The following is a 24,659-nucleotide window of genomic DNA, read 5'->3' as shown; positions in this document are numbered from 1 at the left end:
AGGGAACAAGATCGTATAAATATAAGTTTATTTACATTGCAACAGATCCTTTTGTCAAATAAGTGACAAAAGGTGATTACGAGTGTAGATTGAACAAAGTTAATGAATAAATGTTAATTAAAAATAATAATTACAACGTTCTAGCCCAAACACGCCTCTTATTTTTAAATAATATACATTTTGTTGAAACTCGTAAAATCTAGGAGACGTGAATATTGTGCTTTCCTTATGGAGACGTCGTTTTAATAGTTCTTACGATTTGGTTTTTTCACTCGATCGATCCTCATCGTGATCGCCGTAATGCGTTTGGTATTATATATTACAAACAATAATGAAACGTGAAAAATGTTCGCCTTTACTAAGTCGTGTTGCAGAGATACACTGCAAGGCCGCCCGAGGAAGAGAGAACTCCTACGCGAGTTTCGTTTACAATTCTCGCTAATTGTCTCTCAATTAAAAAAAGAAGCGTAAACGAAGAATGATAGGAACGGTTTACGCGTTCAGTACGATGCCGCGTCTCCTAATAACGATTTTCTTTTCTTTTTTGATTTTTTCCCCTTTTTTTCATCTTGTTTTTCTTTTCTTTTCTTTCCCTTTCTTTATTATTACTTTTTTTTTTTTTAGAAAAAACGTCGAACATACTACATTTATTTATATCTTTACAAGCAATATAAAAAGTTGAGCATCGTATTGCATCCGTTGATTGCATCCTATATAAATACACGTCGATAAGAGAGTTTATTGACAAAGTAGTTCAACGCGGTACGTCATTACAGCCACGAAAATCGTGCGATGATCAATCCCAAAGACCGTCCTCTCGAATCTAGAATATCTAACATTTTCGTTCCGTGCTTGCAAAAACAATGTTCAATGTTTGGTAATCGTATTGTACATTGTACGTATATCCGAGTCTTTGTTTGAAAAATACGTACACATTAAGAGAACTCACGGATGTCACCGAGTATTACAAACAGCTATTTTTTTCTTTTTTCATTTTTTGGTTTCAAACTGTTTTTCAAGTACACTGGTGCACCCCGATCACTTGTGTGCACAACCATTGTTGATTATAACACCATTTCTACATGGTACATGTGATTAATTCAGTTACTTTTATCGCATATGGCACCAACAAGGAATAAGGTTTAATCGTAACGGTGGGTTATGGTGGCGGAGGTCTCCTCTGAGGTTCAGGGGTGTAACGTAGACGAGCACGTACATGTTGAGGGCTACCAGGCACAGAGTTGCTTTCTGACAATCTCCTAGGAGGAGGTTGAGGTGGAGAAGATGAAACATACCTTGAGGATTAAAAAGAGAAAAAATCATCAAATTCAGAGATTACTCTTATTTCACGCGTAGCCAGAAAAATTCTACGGTTGTACTACCTTCTTGCAAAAGAGGGAGACGCTTGATCTACTAAATTCCTTCTAAGGGCAAGAGGGGATTCGCCGCGGCTCAATCTCGGCGGTGGCTCCGGCGAAGGAGCGCGTTCACTTCCGAGCCTGAGACGAACGTAAGAAGCAAAACGTTTCTTAGCAGATTCCTTTGATCCACCCTGAACTGGTGGTGTAGCAGATGGAGGATCTTGCTTCAACTGATGAGCAAAACGAGAGATTAATAATTCAGGGCTGGTAGAACCATGAGATCCTTGTGGAGGAGGTTCGGAAGGAAACCTGAAATTTTAAACATTAAAATAGTCAGTGTATACACGATGTTGTCTCGTAGAAATGTTCCATCGAAATTTACCTTTTACGACTAATCATAGGACTACCATAAATATCATGTGATTGCGGATGAGTTTGAGGCACAGCTGGAGTTTGTCCTAGTCGTTGTTGAAGAAACGGTGAATAACGACCACTTTCGGTTGGTTGTATTACATTTGGAGGATCGACATTTTCTCTCCTCCAAGGTGAATAATCACGAGCAAACGGACTTAACGATCTAGAGACACTTTGCCATCGTTCTTTACTTGAGTCACGATCTTCGGTAAAGCGTCCGTGATACGGTGAATAGAGCCTATTCCCGGTGTCTATCGCGGTGCTATCTTGTCGATAAGGAGAGAACGGTCTTCCTTCTTGTCTACCTTGTCCATTAGTAGAACAATGATTCGAAGAATAATCCCTGTTTTGATCGACATGTTGTCTATACGGTGAATACGATTGTTGAAAATTCGTTTCCGATGCGTCCACGTCGTTGGACGAAGGAGGAGAAAACGGCCTGGAAATTTCCTTTCGTCTAAGCGCGTACGGACTATACGATACATAGTTCGCACCATTCTCACTATTTGATCGTTGATGAAATGGCAAAAAACTGGAGTTCTGCGAGTCTTTGGTGACATTGCTTCGTAGGAAAGCTGGTACTTCGGATTGAGCCCTGAGATGAGCTGTTTGTTTTAAAGACACATGACCCGTAACTCTCTGTTGCCACCCTGGCAATCTGAAACTGAATCACCATAGAATTAAACTATAACTATGCGTGTTTCAAATTTCACTTAAAAGATATTTATTTCTAAATAATGGCTTGGTTCATTTCTGATTGCCACTGTCTCCTAAGACAACTGTAAGAACGATGTTTCTGTAAGAATCAGAATCGCTAAAACGTTAATAGAAGTTAGAGCGTTAATTTATAGTCTCATGCAACACAGATGAGGATAGAGGAATATTTCTAAGGTAATAAAGAATATTCGTGTTCGAAACTAGAAAAAATTAAAATATTCCATGCTAAATAACACAACCAGAACGTACAATGTGCATTATCTAATGTTTAAGAAAAGAAATAAAAGAACAAATATAACTGAATTATTTTTCTGATGAATGGAGTGTGCACAGGGAAAACTATTTGTGCCACTGGCAAATCGCTATATAATAATAAAAACAAATAAATGAATATTCAAATAAATAAAAACAATGCTTACCATGAGTGGGGGTTGAAGGGTGGGGTGTGTAACAGGCGCGTGCACAAACCAAACAACTCGAAATGAAAATCGGGCAGTTTTTTGGATATTTGTGAGGTGTATTTTTTTTAAGTTTTTTGGAATTTATGGGTAAATTTTGGGGGAAAATGGAAATGGGGGCAGGAGCGAGGGAGAGGGGATGCTATGCTGCGCTGCCTCCCTCAAGCTCAACGCTGCAACACAATTTAACACGCACGCAAACTTTTAATCGAAATGTATGGATAGGTTTGTAAATGTCGTTTGGCAATGAATAAAAGATAAATATATAAAAACTAGTATCCAATAAAAGCCTTACTTTGAAACTTGGCATCATATTTTTCGAGCTGTTTTAATACCTACCCGTTAGCCATATTTGAAGTGTGTTAACATTTTTAAGACTAATATGTATAAAAAAACAATATATAAAAAAAATACCCGGTTACTTTCAAACCAAACCAAATCATTATGATATTAGTTGGGAATTTCATGCCATATTTAAAACTCTATTCAATTTCTAGAATGATCTTTTCTAACAACACATGTCTACTAGATTTCGTGATGTCTCGTGTATTTTTTTAATCCAAAAATGTCCTATGTAATGCCTGAAAACTACATTTTAGTGCTAACAGCAAGTATACTTATTAACAGTTTACCTTGGTTCTAATTGTCGCATTACCCTGCCAAACCATTGGCAGCCAGAATTTAGAACTGAAGAATTTGTTTCTTCATCTTGAGATACATCGTATTTTCGAATAAAAGCATGTTCCATGAGTTTATGATATTTTGGACGTTGTTTATAATTTTTTGTAAGGCAACAACTCACAAAACTTCTGAATTCCTTTGAAAAAAGTGCATCTGATGGAAGGGAAGGAGGATCATCTTGTACTACTCTGCTCAATACCTATAAATTTAAGTAGATACAACAGCTATTTGAAAACACGTTCCTGAGATCTTATTTATATAATACTAATTAACATAATTTACCTCAAAATCAGTCTTGCAATCTCGGTAAGGGAATACTCCTGTAGCTAATTCTACTAAAGTAATACCCAAGCTCCATACATCAGCTCTTATATCATAGTCTGGTTTAGTTGGATCTGGAGGATCAATTCTTTCAGGCTTAAAAAAAATATATAATAATGTTTCATTAAACAGTTCAGGCTATTACTATGAGAAAAGATACAAATTTTCATACTTACAGCCATATAAGCAGCACATCCTGCACTTCTAGTTTTTGCTTTACTGTCAACTAATCTGCCAGATATACCAAAATCACATAATTTAACTCCTCCCCTTTCATCAAGAAGAATATTACTAGGTTTCACATCTCTATGAATAACACCATGTTTTTCTTTCAAATATGACAATGCTTTTACTGTCTATGGAAGTATATATTCTTTTTATTAATGTTCTCAATGCAATTGAAATAATTTAAGACATTTTTAATATCACTTACTGCTACTGTGACTTTTCCTAAAAATTCTTCTGGCATTGCTTGTCTGGTTCTTTTTAATAATTTATCTAAACAAGTTGCCATTAATTCCATACAAATCCATACATCAGATTCAGTGATGAAACATCCCAAACATTGCACAATATATGGACAATCGTGTGATTTTAACACAACATCAAGATCCATAATTATCCTTTTATTTTCTTCTGCATTACCAGAACGTCTCATTTGTTTCACAGCAATGAGTACACCACTAGGTTTATGCCTCATTTTAACAACATGTCCACAGGTACCATTTCCTAATTCACCTAGATGCTCTAAATCTTTCATTTCAGTTTGATACCTTTGCCCATTAATATTTAAAATACCATTCATCTTCATGATTTCTTGTAATTTTGACTCAAATTCACTATCTTGTTTCTTTGGAGGTATCTGTGAGACTTTTAAAGTTGGAATTGGAGCTGCATTCAAAAAATCAAGCATCATTCTCATGTGTATATGGACTTAAAAAACTAAAGAAAAAAATAACATATTTTTTACAGCATTAAAATAATTTTAAGCTATCATTAGGAACACAAAATGTATTTTAACTATCAGCAAAAAATAACAGTATTAAAAATGAAAAATAACTCAGAATCACTTAAGGAATAAAAGGATGTATTTATTTTTATCAACACAAAGGGATATTTTCTTTATTGAGCAAAAAAAATACATTGTTTTTGTTTATGCAAATGGTTTAAACATATTTCTATTTATATTAAAATTTAATCTGTTCGTCAAAATAAAAAATACTGCCGTTTGGAAATACTAATTGGGGTACAGCTACAATAAAATAAACTACGCGTTAAATAAGGAGATCAAAAATGTATCCTATATAGAGTCAACAGAATAAATTGTGATGATCAACATAACCTGTACAACAAGTGGTGGATAGAAAGTTATATTAGAGACTTTTCAAAAATAAGTCAGAAAAGAATGTAATTACGCTCATAAATAGTATTTGAATTGAACTTACGTCGTGAAGCAGGACTCGAGACAGGTACTGAGGATGACGATTGAAGGCCCGTTCCTGATCCAACCTCGCTGTTATGTCTGTCTCTATCCCTTGATTCATTTTCCGCTCTAAGACGTTCTTGCAAATTTAAAATCTTATTCTCCAAGGTACTAGACATTTCGACGACTTTTTAGAACACTATCAAGTTCGCTGCGGGACACCACCTCGCACAAAATATTTGACAATTTTCACATCACTCGTCTGCCCCTTTTGGCAGCGAACATTGCGCCGCCGGTTATACGCATTTCAGTAGAACCAACTTTTCTTTCAATTTGTTGGAAATCACTAGAGTAGCTTACGATAAGATAGTTTTTTCGATGGAACGTCATTTTCATTTTGATAAAAGTTTCATCTACATACATACATATGCACACAAGAATTAAAGATCAATCTGTAAATCAATTTTATTTTCTTTTTTCTTATGTTTTAACATGAAGCAAATATTTATAATACAAAAGAGTACAGTTGTATATATAAATATTTCTTCAGAGGCTTGAGTAATAATTTTACTTATTATACAGAATTACAATTGCCAGCATGTACAATTAAAAAATTAAAATACTCTGATTAGTAGCATTCAATTTTTCATAGATATAATGAATACTCATTGTATTCAATAGTCCTATCAGACAAATTTTATATAAACTTTGACTATCTTAAAATATAAATAATATTTTGCACTCAAAGCACCCAATGCGTATTCACAATGTAAAATTGACACTAAAATCTTCATAAGGAAAATCAATCGATAGGTACGGGAATTTAATGCTATGTACGAGTTTTTGAGTCTGAAAGAATGTTTGCAGGCCACTGAGAAAATTTCTATCCTATAGAGCCAATATTATCATTGTAGAACAGCAGCATTTGCAGCTATACTTGGATTATTAATAACTTCTCCCAAGCTTTCCAACAGTTCTTTCCTATAGTCATCGAAATCTCCATCGATCTCGTTAATTTGTTGATTTTCAATTACATACAAACAACATTCTGTATCTCTGATCAGACGCTCGTCGTGAGAAACAATGATAACTCCTCCTTTATAATCATTGATGGCATCAGCTAGAGCATCTATGGATTCGATATCTAAATTGTTCGTCGGTTCGTCCAAAATTACAACATCGGGTGCATTTAAACACAATTCTGCCAAAGCGACTCGCGCTTTTTGGCCACCGGACAAATCCTTCATTTTAATCGTGTGGGCGTGAGAACTAAGTCCAAATGTTCCTAATTGTTTCCTAGCTTTTTCGTAAGGAAGATTGAATAATCGCATCAAATATTCCGACGGTGTTTCTTCGGCAGTTAAATGTTCACCAGAATGCTGGTCGAATTTGCCTATCCTCTGAAAATTATAGAATGCAATTTAGTATACCAATTAGTTAAGTACCCGAAAACGTAAACTTCAATTTCTACGTACCAATCGATGGTTTCTTGACAATTCTCCTTTAAGTGGTTGTAAGTCACCAGTTAATAATTTTAAAAACGTGGATTTTCCAACACCATTGGGTCCTACTATAGCTATCCTAGAATTCAAGTCCATTCCAAAATCCACCTCAATAAATAAAGGTTTTTGTCCTTCATACCAAAACGTCACATCTGAAACAACATATTAATTTTTAAATCCATTTATTTATAATATCAAAATAATGCACGGTATTTTAAACAGTGACGTACTATGAAGACCAAGAATCGGCGGTTGTAAAGGCGGTGGATCCGGAAAACTAAATTTCACTATATAGTCTCTAGGTTTCTGTAATAATTCCGTAGGAGCTGTATCGTCTTCTTGCTTTTGCATTTTCGTTCTATTCTTTTCTTGTTTTCTAGTTAAAGCCTCTTTCTGTTTCTTCTCAGCTTGTTTTTTACTTTGCCCAGAAGCTTTAAGATCCTTGATCCGTTTCTCTTGCTTTTCGTATGCTTTAATCATTTCTTTCTTCTTTTGTACATACATCTTCTTAAACATACTATAGTTTCCTTTGTAATAAAATAATTTTTGTTGATCTAAATGAATGATGTCTGTACACACATTATCCAAAAAACTTTGGTCATGGGAAACAATCAGTAATGTTTTCTTCCAAGCTTGAAGGTAATTATCCAACCAAATAACAGCATTTAAATCCAGATGATTCGTTGGTTCATCAAGTAATAACAACGTGGGTTCCAAGAATAAAGCTCTAGCGAGAGAAACACGCATACGCCAACCACCCGAAAAATTCTTCGTTGCACGATCTTGCATGGCTTTACTAAAACCTAAACCAGCAAGAATTCTTCTGGCACGTGGCTCTGCAGAATCTGCTCCAATAATTTTCAATTCCTCATAAACCTATAAGATACACAGTATTATGAAATACTGCAGGATACATTTAAACTTGATGAAATAAGACAATAAAGTACCTCTTGTAATCTACTTTGAACAGAAGTATCTCCTTGTTCTATTAATTCTTCTAATTTTTTGCACTCTGCCTGTAATTCTTTACACTTTACATCTGCATTGAGTACTACTTCTACAGCTGGAGTATCATCAGCAATAACTTCTTGTTCACAATATAAAACATCAATATTAGGTGGAATAGCAAATGCTCTGTTTGCAATATGACGCAACAAGGTAGTTTTGCCATGGCTGAAAGATAAATAAGAATTGTAAGATAATGAAATTATATTTAATTCATTAAAAGCTCTAAAACTGCCTACCCATTTGGTCCTACTAAACCATAACGTCTACCCTGTGCAATTAATAAGCTGGCATTAGTGAAAAGTTCCTTTCCTTTAGCTGCTATACTAAAATTTTCCACTTTTATGTCAACTGCATGTTCTAATTGTTGATTAGTGCGCTGTTGAGTTTGAGTCTGAGATAATGTGAAATTGCTCTCGAGTTCACTGTGACCCTGACCACCGGTTTTCGTTAACATTTCCATCGTTTTCTCATATTCCTGCTGTTTTTTCAATTTTTTCTTTTCTTTATGTGTCAGTTTCTTCCCCGTCTCCTCCATGTCCATTTCAGATATTTTCTGCGTGACATCTGATACCTTCTTTTCGGTTGACATACTGAAACGTGTACCTCTTAAGGTTATCTAACCTTACTTTTCCACACTCTCTCTATAATGCCAGTCGCAGGAAAAGTCATAAAAACACGTGGCGCCATCCAACTTTCCGCACATTTTAACATATTGCGGTAATTTATATTTATAGGCATGTCATTCGTAAAGAAAGTGTACAGAAATCAATGATGAAGATAACATTAAACATTAAAAATGTAGAGAAAGAAAAGAATCGGTTCCCGTATCATAGGTGTTTTATTGTTTTCTAAATACATAAAGTCCAATACGATACATTTCATAAACATATTTTGAGAGATGAAACAATTGAAGTGAGTACATTAATTATATTAAAACATGTGGGAAACATTCAAATGAAGTATAATAAAATAAAAACACATTTTCTAACTGTAAAATCTTAATATAGATATAATATGGCGGGATTGCAAGAAACAGAAAAAATGGTTCAGTCTATGAACGCTCAATTTGTAACATATTTAGAGAAACATCGCATATACGAATTATTTTACGTAAATAACCTATGTTCCACAAATACTTTCACGATGATTTGCTAAAAAAGAGTTTTGAATCTTTTTAAAATGAAATACATGTACAGGAAATCGCCACTCAGCTAGTAATTCAAAAGCCCGACGACCATCTTGTATTTATGAAGCAATATCTTCAACTCGCCGCAAAAAGACTGGATGTTCCAAAAATTATTCTTATAGCGCCTCCAAATTTTGGTAATTGATTTAAAAAAATCAAAGTATAAGATTTTAGAGATTCGTCTGTGTTTAAACAAAAATAATTTATGCATACAGATCGATTGACTTTAGCAAAAGTTCTTCAGGAGGAACTAGGCGTCTGTCCTTTAACTTTGAAAGACCTCCGCAACGCATGTTGTCAGGAGGAAGTAAGCAACAAGCTTAATCTCCGTCTTTTTTCGTTTCTAATGAATCCCTTTTGTTAGAACGTTTGCCACTGCGAGGAATCGGAAGATCTCGCATTGGAAATGAAAAAGATTTTGGAGGACGGAAGTTTACACGAATGCGGATGGTTGCTCGTAGGTAAAATGCAGCTTGTAAACAGTTTACAAGCATTAAAATGTAACTTTTATTTCTTATTTGCTCTGTAGATTTACCAAGAACAAAAAACGAAGCGAAAATATTTCTACGTGTCGGTGTAATACCAACTCACGTGATACAGCTTATAGTTTCGGATGAATTTAATAAAAATGAAAACTGGAAACATTTTTGCATGGATGCCTCTTGCCAACAAGCTTTTACGTCAACGAATGCTTCGAAGAATTCGAAGAACCGTCGTTATTTGAAGCATTTACGGGGATTGCGAGAAGTATATGGAAATTCTTTAATTGTTAGTCATTTCTCGATTCAAATTCATATTTCATTTAATGTCATAATTGCGACACCTCAATCAGAGTATCAATTCGTTTCAAGGAGGTCGAGGTTGGTATCAGAACCATCGATGAACTTGGAAAGGATTGCGCAAAATTGGCAAAGACGAAGAAACATTCTGGAGCACCGTCACTCTTTCGCATCGTGCTCATTGGATCAAGAGGATCCGGTTGTACTACATTAGCAAAATACTTGGCTGAAAGATTCAACCTCGTTCATAGTAACTTTCATTCATCTTTTTCGATTAAAACAGCATGTTGTACATTTTAACGAGGATCCTCGTTTAATTCAGTCGACTATGATTATATCTCCGAACAAGCACGTCTGCAAAAGAATCCTCTGGGAGAAATGCTTCGATTGTTCGAATACAAATGGGGACAGAGACCCAAACCCGAGATTAGAATACAGATCGTCGAAGTACGAAAGAATAAACGATTTTCCTTGGACTTTTCGTTACAATATCATGATTTTTAGAAACATATTGCCGAATACGAGTGTTTGAAAAGAGGGTGGGTTTTGACTGGATACCCAAAGACCGTGGAAGACTTTAAACTATTGGATTTAAATTCTACCCCTCCAAATAGGTAGCAAAATTCCTTAGTTCTTAAAATGTCTTATTAGAAATTATTATCCAACGTGATAAATATTGCAGAGTAATATTTATTGAGGTGAACAGTGACATCTGTAGAGAAAGACTGCTCAATCGTCGGTACAATGTTTTCACTGGAAGCAAGCACAACTTATCCAATGAGGATCATGTTGGTATGGATGACTGTAAATTAGGTATCCATCCTAAAGATTACAGACTAATCATTGAACGAGATGTAAGTAAAGGTAGCTGGACTCATAACTCCAGCCACTGAAGCCACAGTTTCATTACATGTTGATAAAATTACAGCTTCAAGAGTATGAAGAACATGTAATCGATATGATGCAGTATGCAGGTGAATCTGCTGTAAAGATTAATGGGAACGGGGATGAAAAAACGACCCGTGAAAAAGTAGAATCATGTCTAATGCGTCCAGCACCACCCTGCGCATCAAGAATACCAAGACCTCCGCCTGAAATCGATCCAATGGATATTGAATTTGAACTAGACGATGATCTCGACTCCGGCTTGTTGAATGATGTGCATGTACCTGAACCTGCATACACCTTTGTTTAACACCTTAATTGCTATAGCAAAAGTGGGCATATGTATAGTCGTGTTAAGGTTCACCCTCTACGAGGGTGGAAAAGGAGATGCCCCTAACGTGTCCTGTTATCCTGGCACACGAGGCATCTCGTTTTCGCAACGTCACAACCCAGACGATCCTTCAACACGTACAATATTCAATCATTATCCTGTACATGGAATGCTCCTTCGTGGGAATAAATTTCAGTGAAAAAGTTCAATTTATATTTTCAATTATTTAAGTTAACTATACATTAACTGAAACGTGTACTATGATTACTATTTCACGGTAAAAGGTAATAGTGTATTGTTACAGAGAAGAGAAAATTGAGTTAAAGATGTATGCCTATATTAACAAGGATAATTGCCTCAAACGCGAAGCATATTTCCGGATCAAGGTGGTATAGAATGGGACAGGTTGCGCGTAGCTGCAGAATGGGAACGTGACTTGCTAGGTAGGATATGATCCTGTCTACTTTGCCCTACGGTTGACAAGATTTTTACTTTTTTGAAGAGGTGATTGTCAAGTTGCAATTGGCGTCGATTGTATCAGGAAAGTACAATGGAAAGGAACTGAATCATGACTATCATGGAATCATTAGGTTTTCTATATTTTCAGTACTAAACAATAAAACTGCTGATATCCGTTTCTTTAAAAGTAATAAATTCTATAGGAAAAAGATTCTGTAATTGAAAAATGTTACAGTATACTAGATACATCAATGATAGTCTAATTAAAAGGAGTCTTAAATCCTTTTTTTTTTTCATGTAGGTCCGATTATTGATCGGAACTCCTTTCCGCAAAGCTGCCTAGATACCGGAAGGGAACAGGAAGTTGAAATTTAGGAAAGCATAGGGAAATGGAGGTGGATCGCAAGTAAGTTCCGCACGAACAAGAAAAAAAAAACCATTCCATCGAGCACACACCATGAACTAAAACGGAAAAGCTTTCGAGACCAGCGTCGAAATGATACCCATACGTAGAAGCGTTTGTCCTGATCTTAGGGCAACAGTTCTATGAGAAGGTAATCTGGAAGGATCAAATCCTTTATAATCACCTGATATGCAAAAATAACGCGTGCTTGAATTGTTCAACGATACCGAAGCTTCTTCATAATTAATGATTCAAAATTATTTTTATTAACACGAAATGATTCGTATCGTATTTATATAATAGATTCTTGTTATTCAACTTCTAATTTGTACAAATAACAAATGCTTTGATACAAAATGTATTTATCAGGCGGATAAACCAACATGTGCAAACAGTAAGATACATATCAAACTATTAGAAGGACTTCAAAAGGCAAATTAAGCTGAAGTATTAGGATAGAAGAACACGTATGGAATACGACGGAATGTCCTCGATCCTCGACGCTATCCTACTGAGACGACTGCATTCCTATCCCTTGTGAACGTCACGAGTATGCGTTGAAGATCGCATACTCCGTAACCAGAATACATGTAAATATTATGTATTCATCAATAATTCAGTGATCGGTAGCTTGCGACAATTTGCGCTCGTATCTTACAAACATCCAATGTCACTAGGATATCATGCGAGCAGGTATTTTCATGGTCGAAAGCTTTCAGGATCGTTCCTCGAGCTTCCAGCGACTTTCGAACGTCAAGCATTCCGTCGACCAGGACTGCATGCAACGTAGAATTTCATTTCACAATCGGTCGATCGAACGGAATGTTTCCATCCCCTTTCGAAGGTGCACAGGGAACAGTGTCCTGCCAGAACCCGTCAATGTTCTGTCACTCGTCAACCGCATGGCGCCAGAAGCATCCACATTACCAGGACCCCATAACTCATCAACAATCTATCCATGGTTCCCGCGGTTTCCGAGGTTCCAGGACTTCGATTCCCGGAATAACCGTGTTTCACTCCAGCCAGGATAACAGGAGCCTAGCAATCGTCTATTCGAACCTTGCTCCTTGCTTTCTTCGCGAAGATAAGAATTTAATGCTTTTCTAAGAACACGGTAAGAACAAATTATAAATCATTTTTAGGGTATAGTTCGATAGACTTTGATCATTTACCGCGTATCAAATACTTCAAAGTTTTAATCAAACATTTCTGAAAAGAGAAATATATGTAAATCAAGATACAACGTTTTTTCTTTATGTAGGTTTAGAAGTTTTCGTCGGAGGAGCTTCGTTGTCTTCTGTGCATCTTAATTTCGACTGCGTGTCACAGGCGATCATAAAACGAGCCGCGCGTGCTGCCGAAAAAAAATTCCAGATATTCGGATGGATTTCCGATAGCAGACAATATAGCTGGCACGTACGTACACACAGAATGTATACACTGTACACAGCATGCTTTTCTCTGTGGTCACCTGGCGATGATACAAATATTGATTGCGTTCAACCGACCCGACGCGAAATTGTCTATTTTTTTTTCTACCATTAACGCTTCCAAGCAAATAGCTCGTTACACAGGTAGAACGAGACTAGAGATAGTCCATTTGATGTTCGCGTACGGACAGCGCAGCGGTGCAATGGTGTACGTTTCGCGGACCGTAAAGAGGCTTAAATAGGGGTTTTAATGGCTGGAAGCTTTCAATGGTGTTGCTAACGGTCTGAGTTAATGTCGAAACGGTAACAGGATTTATTTCAATTTGAACTTCAAAGCGTAGCCTTGTTTAGCGACCAGGATATCAGGCGGATGGTAGAGGCACGCGTTTCTATTATTCACCCTGGCACAATTGATCGAACTGGCTGTTGTTTGGAAACGGTTCGATGAAGAGTCCTTTCAGTCTAATTGAAAGAACTATCATTAAGCATGACGATCATTCGAAACTAGCATAAGTCATTCGAAATTGAATCTTTTGATATTCATCTAATTTAACAACCCCACGAGGATATACGTATACGCTGGTTCCCAAAATACAGTCGTTGGAATTTGCAGCAGCGGCAACGAGTTTGCTGGTAACGTTAACGAAGACTCGTTGTTGGAGAGCGTAATGGTATCATACCCTCGAGCGTGCCTAGTAATTATCTCGTGGAAGAAAGTCGAGGAATGACTTGCATCCACGAACAGCACCGATACAGTTGAAAAAGTATCACCGAGTTATCGTTCAAAAGAAACAATGTTCCGGTAACGGTGTTGGTGCATCCTTGCCTCTTAAAGCTCGCCAGCCTCTGGGCGTTTAACCCCTCAAACCGTTCTAATTGAGGTTCCTCCTCGTTACCGCGAAAGAGTTACCGGAAACAATGGCTGGAACAAGTTGATGACAATTGCACGTAACAAGAAGCATCCGTGCTAACAAAAGCTTGCCAACCAGTCCTCGTTTTGGTCGTATCTTCTCCTTCTTCGTCTTACTGCTCCTCTTGCCATTGTTCTATCGCTACTACAACCCAGCTTTAGTGTTGGGTAACGAGTAACGAAGCGTCCTACGCGGATTCTCGTGATATCGAGGCAGCTAGCTTGAAACGGTCCCTGGTCATACTGCTTGTCAAGTAACCTTCTAGGAAACGCGAGAAAACTACTGAAGATTAACTTGCTGGAAAATTACTTGAATACTTTCGAACGTGAAACTTCACGATGATACTGAATGTAATAAAATGTGTCAAAAGGTGAGGGTTATCACGCTCTTTGAATATATATTTTATTCGTTTTCATTTTACGTAAAATACATTTATGTGTGTTAAAAATTCATAAACATTCACGGTCTGGATGTAACAATTCATCAACGACGCTTAAGCGAACGAAATATCCGTGCAATTACTAGCGAACATTCGTAATTATTTTAATGATCGCGGCGAATCGATAGCCTCGAAAGTCTGGCCGACGAGTTTCGCTTTACGAAACTAATTTAATTAGTACTTTAAGCAGGGTGCACACGAGCGGGGGTTACTGATAATAGGAGAGGGGAGAGAGATACGATGAGACGAGGTACGCTATCAGAGGAATCCTTTCACGTTAAAGCCATTAGCAGATACAATTAGCTGAGAGCTGAAATTTTTAAAAGAGAGAAGCGAGCCTCGTGAAAAGGTTTCTACCTAATTTCGCGAAAAAGGGTGAAAGAACGAAGGAAACGGGAAATTCTCAGGGGAGAGGGGCGAAGACAGAGGAACACCCCGCGTTCTACGGAAGAGAAGAGGGAGAAAACCAGAAGACGAAGAAGAAGAAGAAGAAGAAGAAACGAGTCGAAGCCGACTCCGGCAAGTTACTCGCCTCTCATTTTACTCGAGTGCCCTCGCGAACGAGGAAACATTTCAATTAATTACTGCGTAATTAAAATATGAAAAAGTAGTCATTACCCCGCGTTTCCGCGTCGGTTACTTGGACAACTTTTCTGCTCGTACTCCTCTTCGTCTCTCTGTCCTTCGATCTTTCCTTTCGTTCTCCTCGGCATCCATTCGGTTAAGAATCGCTCTTTCGTCCTTTCAACGCGTTTATTTCTCTCGTTTCGCGTTCATCCCCTTTTCTATACTCTGTTGTAATGCATGTACAAGGTGATACCTGGAATTTCTTCGTGACAAAAGAAATGGAGAAGTTCTCGCGAGAAACTTAATTTACCTAACTTTTTACAGCAACCCTTTTCTCAATTTTACCGACTTTCGGATATTCTGTTTTCCCATTTTATATTTCGTCGACACAGATAGCCTGTGTAGGCGCACCGTAGTGTCGCGTTCTCATCATCGCGGGCATTAATTATGCACGTGTCAGGTAACCCCGAAGTGGTTACCGGATAAGCAGCCTGCTAGACGTGCACCGTGTGCATCGTGTACATGCAGAAATAAACACTTTTCCGGGACGTACTCACGCTTGACCCGTCACCGACGAACGAATGCTTCGCCGACGTTCCCCTTGGTAAGCTCGAAGTAAGTACTTACCATATATAACCAGTCGGTCTTCTTCGATAGAGGAATCTAAAGATTCTAAATATAAAACGTGTCTTCCTCGAATCCTCGTCGAGGTTGACCAATTAAAAACCGTGGTTCGTGGTCAGTGATCCGTAATTGGAATGGTACAAGGACGAATAAGTGGATCAAGGAACCGACGAGGTCGGTCGTGCTATTGATTGAAAATCGAACGGAGGCTACCAGAATGTTTAGTTACATTTACGATGGAATCCTAGTTATATGAATTAATTGATAACACTTTTTTTTCAAACTTCACGAGTTATATTTTTACCCTGTTCTTTTTGTAAAGGGCCGATGATCGATCAGGGATCCAACAATGGAAGCGATTCGAAACAAATGAGCGCGCTAACGTGAATATCGGCATTGTAAGATAATAGGATCGAGTAAAAAGTGAAAAGGGAGCGGAGCTGCGGTGAACGCGAAAATAAGCCTTAATCCGTTGTGTTAGCCTTGCCGCGAGGAGATCGCTCGTTCCGGGAGAGACAGGAGTGGCTCCGTCGACGAACCCCCGCCCGCTTCCACGGCGCTAACTTTTCAATCTCGGTCGAATAATCCGTCGGAAAAGCCCCGCGGTTACCTCGGCAACGATCTGGCCTCTCATTGGCCCGTCGCTGTTCTACCGACTCTCTCCTCTCTCCCCGTCTTCTTTGGGGCCACCCTGCTGTTACCCATCTTTCGTTCCATCACCCTCTTCTAGCGATGGGATTAATTCGATTAATGTTTTTCAATTTCTTCTCAGGTTCATTGTAGCTCATCGTAGGAATATACACCGTTAAAACACAATAAGTATATCGACTTAAACGAAACTGTTGTTTAGTCGTGTGAAACATCAGGATAGGGTATCTGGAAATCGTAAATCAGTTGCTGGAATCCTTTCTTCAGGTCCTCCTCAGATAGTACCCCGTCTTCAGGGTGAAAAGTTGAAGTTTCTTTAAGAAACACGACTCATCACAATAGGGATGTAACTTGCGAGCGTGTCGCATCCATCGCTACCCCATTTCCCTCTCAGTATATTTCACTTCAACTTCCTCTTTTCATCCCTTTCTATCTTACCCCGTTTTGCTTACCTTCTTCCTCCTGTTCGGTTTATCTGCTGTTCTTATCCGTTTTATCAGAATCCCTTCGTTTCTCTCGCTTCCTCACGGCGTTTCCGCCCTTCTCGGTCGCAAACTGTAAGCTTACTCCCACCATTGGTGGTGTACCTAACCTTTAGTCGCCGGTTCTCCTTGCTCCTCCCGACCGCCACTCCCCGGCGCACTTAGCCCCGTGGTTAACTTCAATGAGCGGATAACAAGCCACCCCTCGACTTTGCCCTGTAATATTCACTCGTATAAATGGACCCGCGGCTTTGTCAAATCAACTGTCGCTTGTAAACAAGCAACCCTCTCTCGACGTCGATGTTTGCCGCGCGAATCTGCACCATCTTCGTGGTATCTTTGCGACACCCTTTCTCGAGACTTTAAGGCCCACCCTATCGCGATACAGTTAGCGGAGCTTTGAAAAGAAAACGAAATAATTGTTTAAGTGTATTCGAATACGTAGAGTATAAAGACTTCGAACGATTTATATCTCGTCTAGAGTTATTCTAGGAATTTATTCAGTTCTCCCTTGTATTTTGTCAAAGACGAAAATGATCGTCCGATAGAATCGCGACCCTGTTTTGCGAGGTAAGTGCCGTATAATCAAAGGATGATTGCCGTCACAAAGCCGGCTGATTGGCTCGTTTACGTTACGGTAATGCTTCGGAACTCGACGAGACGACGCGGAACACGTCCCTCGATGACGAGAGTAGAACCGTCCCCCGTTTTCTCGCTTCTAACGAGATTCCATCGAGGAACGTTCGCGTTTCTCGTTAAGGAATTAAACGAGAATGGGAACGTTCTCGTTCGACGATAGAATTCATCTTCCATCGGGGTGAAAAATCATCGGATTAAGTGAAGAGAGAAAAAGTCTTTTTTCCTCGAAATTAATAATCCATGAAGAATTCGCGCGAGTTCGCGTAGCAAGGTCGTTAATTTCGTATATCAAAAGATAGGGAAGTAGCCTGAATCGTCGAATAATCGTGGCTCGCCTCGTTCCTGGATTATTCAAACGTATTACGCTGAAACTTTTTCCCCGTCTCCTTCGTTTTATACAAATATGAGAAGATTGAAGTTAGTTAAATTCATATTTAGATCGTTGTTACAGGGGTGAAAATTTAAAGATTCTGACGGCGGATGGATTCGCGTCGTTCGCCATGGAAACACACGCGTCGAAACTCGAAAGTGGCCATGGGGTAAGAGTGGCTTGTACGAGGCACTGAAGAGTCCGCAGTTATAGGAGGCGAACAAACAGGGCCGCCTTTCAATCGTAATTGGAACCGCGGGAGCCTGACCAACGTCCGTGTTCAAGCACTCTTTTTCCCATAACCATCATTCTTCGAGAGTGTCTCCTCTTCTCTGCGCGAAAGAAGAAGCACAATAGCCGGTATATCCGATCACGTAATACCGCGGTATTCTTTTCTTTTAACATTGAATAAACCACGCGACTCTACGATTGAAACGCCATAAGAATTTAAGATGATTTCATGTGAAAAAATATAAGCAAAGAAGAAGTAGAAGAAGGAGGAGAAGGTTCAATAGTTGGAATATCAACTGGAATTTGTTAGGGGTCGTAAACAGAGCTCGCTACTTCCGGTCTCGCCTTGTCTATCAATGGAAAACGAGCAGGCATCCCCTTCTCGTTTTTCGCGAATACACCGCTGGACGGTACTGCTCCGAGCAGAGAATATTCAGATCGACAGTTATATTCACACGCGTGGTCGCACCTCAATGGATTTTGCTTTTGCCGCGATTGTTAACGATTTCGAAGCCCTCGCGGCATCACGGTTTTGATCCACCACCATCCTCCACCCCCTTGCTTTTCCTCTCTAACCCTCCCTTACCGCGCCACGCGACTCCCTCTTCCACTCTTACTGTTCTAAATCGTTCCACCGTGATCCTCTTCACTGTTTTTTTACCCGTATTTACCAATTCCTCCCAACTCGATCGACGACCGCCGCTCTATTATTGATAATCATTCAGACTCGGAATATCGAAAGTCTCGTCGAAGAAACGCCTTTATCTTCTTTCCAATGCTTTCAGCTTCTCTCGTCGTACTTTGCATTCCACGACAAATAATCGATGTACAATGTTGAATTGTTAAAGTCTTTTCGTATAGTTTGTATTGTCCGCTGCTGAAAAGATGGAAAATCGTAGGCGGTGCGAATTAGGGTAAACACGCTTTCAGCATCGTCACAGTAGTACGGCATTCCCTCGAATAAGCAATCAAACAGTTGCTCATTACGGAGCAGGTATGCTATTCGGCTTGACTTTGTTCTCGAAACGGGACAATAGAGAAAACGAAAATCGAGTGGTAAATCATAAAGTGATCCGCCGTGCAGCAATGTTATTTTTTAAACAAGAATAGAATATAGCTCTCTTATTCTCGCACTATTTCGCTTATTCCGAGGCAAATATACTGAGAAAGCATTATATGTATACTGCTAATTGTCAGTCGAGGGTGCAAATTTATTACCCAAAACATCCTCTTCTCGCTTTCAGGGACCTCTCACTTATTTTTCGAACCTCTCACTTTGCGACCGACTTCAAACAAAGAAGAGGGGTTAACGAGTTGCTTATTTCGAGGCAGAGATCACTTGCTCATTTCAATTGCATGAAATTACAGAGAGGTATGTAAATCGTCGAGTCGAACTGAATAGGTTTCACCGACGACCGATAGATGGCGCATCGCCGTGTCAGAGAACAAAGGTTTCTCGCAAGTGCTCCATAATGGATATGATGGTATATATACAACCTCGAAGAAAGTTCTAATGTACTTGCTTCGGCAGTACGTATACTAAAATTGGAACGATACAGAGAAGATTAGCATGGCCCCTGCGCAAGGATGACACGCAAAATCGTGAAGCGTTCCACATTTTTTGCAATTTTATTTTTTAACAAGCTACATTTTTAATTTTAGTAAATAGATAAGAAATTCGCAATATTTCGTATCAATCAACTTTTATCTTTTATCTCAGGTGAATTGATATATCGCGAAGGTAATCTGTATGATAATTACGAGTTACTTGTTTAGACGATCTAGATACACAGCAGGGAATAGCCATAGAATACGATTCGGTTTGTAATCCATAATCACCCCCTCCGCAAAGATCGAACAGAGATATTCACCCCAAGTCGAATCCCATTTGTTCAACGCGATCATAGGTGGTTGTATCGGGATGAAATTTCGTGTCCCACGTGGGGAGCGAATATCGCAAATTACCGATAACAATCAGTTGACAAGGGACGATGATTTCCAAGCAATTCGTGTCAAACTACCCCCCCGTGCCTAATTTCCATTCATTTAGTCTCGTCTAAATCGCGACAGATGCGATCAGCGACGAGTCTATTATTTAAATAAATTGATTGAACGTCTATTGGCACGTATCAGGGTTGAATTTTGCAGTTTTTTTTTTTCACAAACATCACCGATACTCGCGAGGAAGAGCCCTAAACATTTTGGCAAAGGTATCGGAAACGAGTGAAAGGCGATTGTTATTCTAATTCGATCGTACGAAAAATAACGAGCACGACGAGAAGGCTGACGTGCCGCGTCAAAAAACCGTCCGAACAATGGAGGGTTGTTCGTCGTCGAACTTATTACGAGCGTCTTTGTTTTCGCAGCTCGACGGCCCTCAATTTATCTCGTCTTCATGCATTTATTCCGCTGTTTGCGCCGCCTCCGAGGCCCTTTTCCAGCGAGCACGAAGAAGATGATGCCCGGCCGCTTTGCTGCCCCTTGAATTAATCCCTTGCATACGTTAATCCTAATGAATTCACAAACGCGCCCCGTCGTGTCCGACTCTGCAGCCACATCGGCGAGGGTTCTCCGCTTACAGGTGCCAACGCGCAAACTCGAATCTACCAAGCGAACCATTAAGGCACACCACCGTCTACATTCTTCTTTCTGTACACGATAAAAAGAGGGATGGCTCTCGCATATTATGCAACGCCACGCGACGTCGCGTTGCCGAAAATTGCACGTACCAACCCTTCTTCTTCTTCTTCTTCGTTCATCGATCGACGGGATAAATATGAAGATAGGCTAATCAAGTATCATGTAATGATTAAAAAAGTGAAAAATAACAAGATCGTGATGACAGAAGTTCGAAGCGATAAGGTAGAGGAAAAATCAAATAACGATTCAAGAGATTCGTTAATTAAGCAACGAACAAGACGTACAGCAAACTCGGCGAACTGTTTGCAAAACTCAAAGAGGCCTGGGTTGTACAGAATCGTGTAGCATCGCGATTCGTTCTGGTTTTTTTTTTCTTTTTTTATTCTTCTTTTTTATTCTGCATCGACGGGAATCCAGCGTGGATGATTTTGCGGAACGTGAAATATTTAGGTATAGAAAGCAGCCGAATGCGGGGCCATAGAGTCGCGCGAATACTAGCGGAAGATAAGTAGCGAGCCGGTGAATAGACTAACGGGGCGCTACGAAAGCCAGGAACGGAGAAAAGGGAGTGAAAAGGGGATAGACGGTGTCGAGGATTGCTGGTTTCATGCATCATGCATATTTACGCTCACATACTAGCTGTAGAAGATGACGAAGCGGGCCGACGAGGGATCCGCAAATTGCGAGGACCGTATTTATGCAAATACACCCCGAGTCACCCCGGGACCCCCTTGCTCGCATTCGCGTTGCACCTTGCACCACTTTTCCTGCGCACCGTTTCAGCCAGTAAATTGACTTCGTTACGGTCTGGTCTGGATCTCTCGATGTTGCACATTTTTAACAAAGAAAAGTTTCAAGTAAAATAGACAAAACCTTGTGGACGGGAAAGAAAAGAAAAGTTTACCAATGACGACCGAAAACCGAAGACAAGGATTTTCAACGCTATGCATTATTCGCAAAAAGAAATTATAAACCAGATAAAGAAAGGCAGAAAAGTTTGTTGCGATAATTGAAACGTTATCTCCTGATGTTCTATATTCTAACCAAAGTTGAAGCAAAATGAGCAGAAAAGAGAAAGAAATGTTAATGAGCACAAGGATTTCTCTTTGAATCTCTCAAAATAAAATAATTAAAGTGCAATAATCAATTAAGTCGATATTGAGAAGAGTATAGGATGTTTGATATTTGTTGGATGGTTGAACGGTGACTCGCGACGACTCGCGGCGCGGAAAAGCCAGAGCAAAGAGTGCGCACATCGAGCGCGGGAAAAACGGGGCCGTTAAGCCGCCCCCGGGGAGGAAGAACAATCTCGATATCGTGACTCTATATACCAGGAGAAACGTTTCACATCCAATTTGTTCCTCTCGTTTCGCGGTAATCGCTCGCCAATGACTTTTGCACCCCTCTTCTTCCCTTCCTCGATGCTCGCCAGCCTCTGTATACGCTTCCCGAAGCGTGCATCGAAAATCCTGCCACCCACTGTGCCTCCTCGTTGCCCTTCAACCGTTTCTACCAAGGGTTCAAAGCTAGAGGCCAACCCCTTTTTGCGCAGGCCGCTTTCATCCGACCAATACCCGTCGAGCAGCCTCGATTTCCACCCTTGGCTCGCGAGTTAACTCGACCAATGGCTGAACGGTTCGGGGAGACTGGTAGGGGTAGCATGGCGCTTCCACCCCCAAAATGGCTGCGAAATCGCGCGAGCATTAGCCAGCCCGTTCGAAATAAACGGGCGGATTAATTGTAGAGGGGTAGCGAGGGGGTGTATCGTTGTAACTCGTGCCAGTAACTCTTCCAACCCCCCACCCTCGTTGCTTTCTGAGCAACATGCGCTCGTTGTCGAGGATACCAAAGCTTTGGACAGACACATCCGGTCATCCACTGCGACGCAGAACGACGCTACGCGTCCACAGGTTAGCATGATACTCGACTCGCTCGTTGCCGACCTGTTCTCGCGTTTACACACAGCTTCCGGTCAGCTGATTCGTGCAGTTACGGTTTTTTAAAAGTATTTTCGAAAATTATCGATTGGTTACTTCGATCGAGACGGAAGTGATGATGCAGGAGCACAAGTCGTTTCTAATAAGGGATCTTCTCGGGGATGTTTTGTCGGAACGAGTGCACGGTAAGTTTTATTCTTAACTTTTTAATAGCGATAAAGTTTCTATTAATGAAATTTTTTTGAAAAATCTTCAACGAGTGCTAACGAATCCCAGACATCGATTCGAATTCAAGTAATGGAGAAATTAGAATTTTTATTGCGCACGATGAGAGTCGCGTGGCCTGTCGGCATGATACTCGTTACAGGATACCCCCTAGCGTGGCTCTATTATTTTTAGCCAAGATTCGCAGCCCTAGGGGTGTCGAGGGGCCCCGATCAGGGTGGTGCCCCATTAACGACGATCCTACAGATGGTCCAAGCTGCGGAAGGATTCGTTAGTTCTCGTTAGCCTGAATTTCCATCGACGATTATCGTGTCCTGCTGCGTCTCGTCGCTTTTATTGGCCAATCGAGACTAGCTACCGACCGTTCTCGTAATTCAGATCGTTTACCATTAACCATAGACGATCGTCAATGCCTCTGAATTCATAGATATACCACGGATAATAGTCTTTGCACGTAGGCGTCTGTTTATCGAAGGGTGAGAACGGTCTGCGATAGAAAATCCTCGCGATTGCATTCGATTTCCTTGCCCCTTATTTCGACTAACAAGGAAAATCTATTCTGCTTATTCCAGAAGATTCAGAGGACGACTCGGCAGTTCATTCGGATTCCGAGGATACGATCGACCCCGGAAGTAGTCCGTGCACGCGATTGGAGAGTCCTCCGCCGACGCTTTCGCCTTCGCCGGCGCCAGCAACTTCCGGCAAGTCCTGCGGTTCTACGAACGGTCCTCCCAGCGGCAGGAAGCCCAGAAGAAGACGAACAGCGTTTACTCACGCTCAGCTCGCTTACCTGGAGAGAAAGTTTCGTTGCCAAAAGTATCTGAGCGTCGCGGACCGAAGCGACGTCGCCGACGCTCTGTCGTTATCCGAGACGCAAGTTAAGACATGGTATCAAAACAGAAGGTCGGTATCTCTTTCGTTATAGCTTCATTGCACGCGTCGAGTTGCAACGATTCTGAAGAAAAATTAAACGCTCAATTGCAGGACCAAATGGAAGCGGCAGAATCAGCTGCGTTTGGAGCAGCTTCGCCACCAAGCGACGGTGGAGAAGGAGCTGTTGGTGCGAGGTGTGGGTCTTCACCATGGAAGCATAGACGCCTACTGTCCACCGTACAATGCCCAAACTCAAACTCAAACTCATCCGCCTCCACCGCCGCCACCGCCTGCGCCGTCCACCGCCTCGACGGCTGCATTTCTCTCCACCGCAGCCGCTCTCTTTCGAAATGTCACCTACGTTCACGGATGTCCGCTCTAACCCGGCCTAATATAGCGGTTTCAGGATCGTTTCCGCTCTACGTCGACCATCGTCAGCCTTTTTCTCTTCGAAGAATCTCCGTCTTCGATAACGAAGCGGACGCTCAACGTGTCAAACCTTTCGCCACAGTTTCTTAAATTTTGCATCGGTATCGTTCAATCGCTCGTGCACGCGATAGTTGATCATTGTTTCACAGTGAAATGTGAGAACTAAGGAAGAAGATGTTTCACGTTTTCAGTTACAGGAACACTGAACCCTAGACGATTTTGTGCTCCGCCCTCGGACTTGTTTCTCGTGTTTATCTTCTGCATGCGAGACGACAGTGTACATATG

At 40.3% G+C, this 24,659-nt stretch overlaps 4 protein-coding genes and 1 non-coding gene across 5 annotated transcripts; 3 read left to right on the top strand and 2 right to left on the bottom strand.

Annotated features, from left to right (window-relative positions):
• Positions 1-11: 11 nt before the first annotated feature.
• Positions 12-5,689, bottom strand: LOC114873219 (dual specificity mitogen-activated protein kinase kinase hemipterous-like). The gene is made up of 8 exons (XM_029181307.2): positions 5,398-5,689; positions 4,386-4,843; positions 4,129-4,308; positions 3,914-4,048; positions 3,583-3,830; positions 1,744-2,439; positions 1,383-1,670; positions 12-1,295 (listed from the first exon to the last, which is right to left on the bottom strand). Exons 1-8 carry the CDS (start codon positions 5,552-5,554, stop codon positions 1,160-1,162), a joined length of 2,298 nt encoding a protein of 765 aa, XP_029037140.1. The 5' UTR covers positions 5,555-5,689; the 3' UTR covers positions 12-1,159.
• A 206-nt stretch (positions 5,690-5,895) lies between these two features.
• LOC114873211 (ATP-binding cassette sub-family F member 1) lies at positions 5,896-8,577 on the bottom strand. Its single transcript, XM_029181291.2, has 5 exons — positions 8,122-8,577; positions 7,825-8,050; positions 7,108-7,753; positions 6,851-7,029; positions 5,896-6,775 (listed from the first exon to the last, which is right to left on the bottom strand). Exons 1-5 carry the CDS (start codon positions 8,472-8,474, stop codon positions 6,281-6,283), a joined length of 1,899 nt encoding a protein of 632 aa, XP_029037124.1. The 5' UTR covers positions 8,475-8,577; the 3' UTR covers positions 5,896-6,280.
• Positions 8,578-8,880: 303 nt separating this feature from the next.
• Positions 8,881-23,714, top strand: LOC114873212 (adenylate kinase 8). Its single transcript, XM_046288306.1, has 14 exons — positions 8,881-8,995; positions 9,082-9,208; positions 9,287-9,378; positions 9,436-9,532; positions 9,601-9,839; positions 9,923-10,100; positions 10,173-10,297; positions 10,355-10,464; positions 10,533-10,704; positions 10,779-12,079; positions 12,298-12,518; positions 12,648-13,042; positions 13,190-13,344; positions 23,644-23,714. The coding sequence occupies exons 1-10, from the start codon at positions 8,900-8,902 to the stop codon at positions 11,043-11,045; spliced, it is 1,503 nt and encodes a 500-aa protein (XP_046144262.1). The 5' UTR covers positions 8,881-8,899; the 3' UTR covers positions 11,046-12,079; positions 12,298-12,518; positions 12,648-13,042; positions 13,190-13,344; positions 23,644-23,714.
• LOC114873271 lies at positions 19,785-19,891 on the top strand. Its single transcript, XR_003788913.1, has one exon. It is a non-coding gene; the product is annotated as a U6 spliceosomal RNA (small nuclear RNA).
• On the top strand, positions 22,962-24,326 carry LOC114873270 (barH-like 2 homeobox protein). Its single transcript, XM_029181440.2, has 3 exons — positions 22,962-23,031; positions 23,644-23,974; positions 24,056-24,326. The coding sequence occupies exons 1-3, from the start codon at positions 22,962-22,964 to the stop codon at positions 24,324-24,326; spliced, it is 672 nt and encodes a 223-aa protein (XP_029037273.1).
• The last annotated feature ends 333 nt before the right edge of the window (positions 24,327-24,659 follow it).

The sequence above is a fragment of the Osmia bicornis genome, chromosome 12 (genome assembly GCF_907164935.1).
Source record: "Osmia bicornis bicornis chromosome 12, iOsmBic2.1, whole genome shotgun sequence".
Classification (NCBI taxonomy): Eukaryota; Metazoa; Arthropoda; class Insecta; order Hymenoptera; family Megachilidae; genus Osmia; species Osmia bicornis.
Note: the sequence above shows the minus strand (reverse complement) of the source record. Positions and strands in the feature narration are given on the sequence as shown.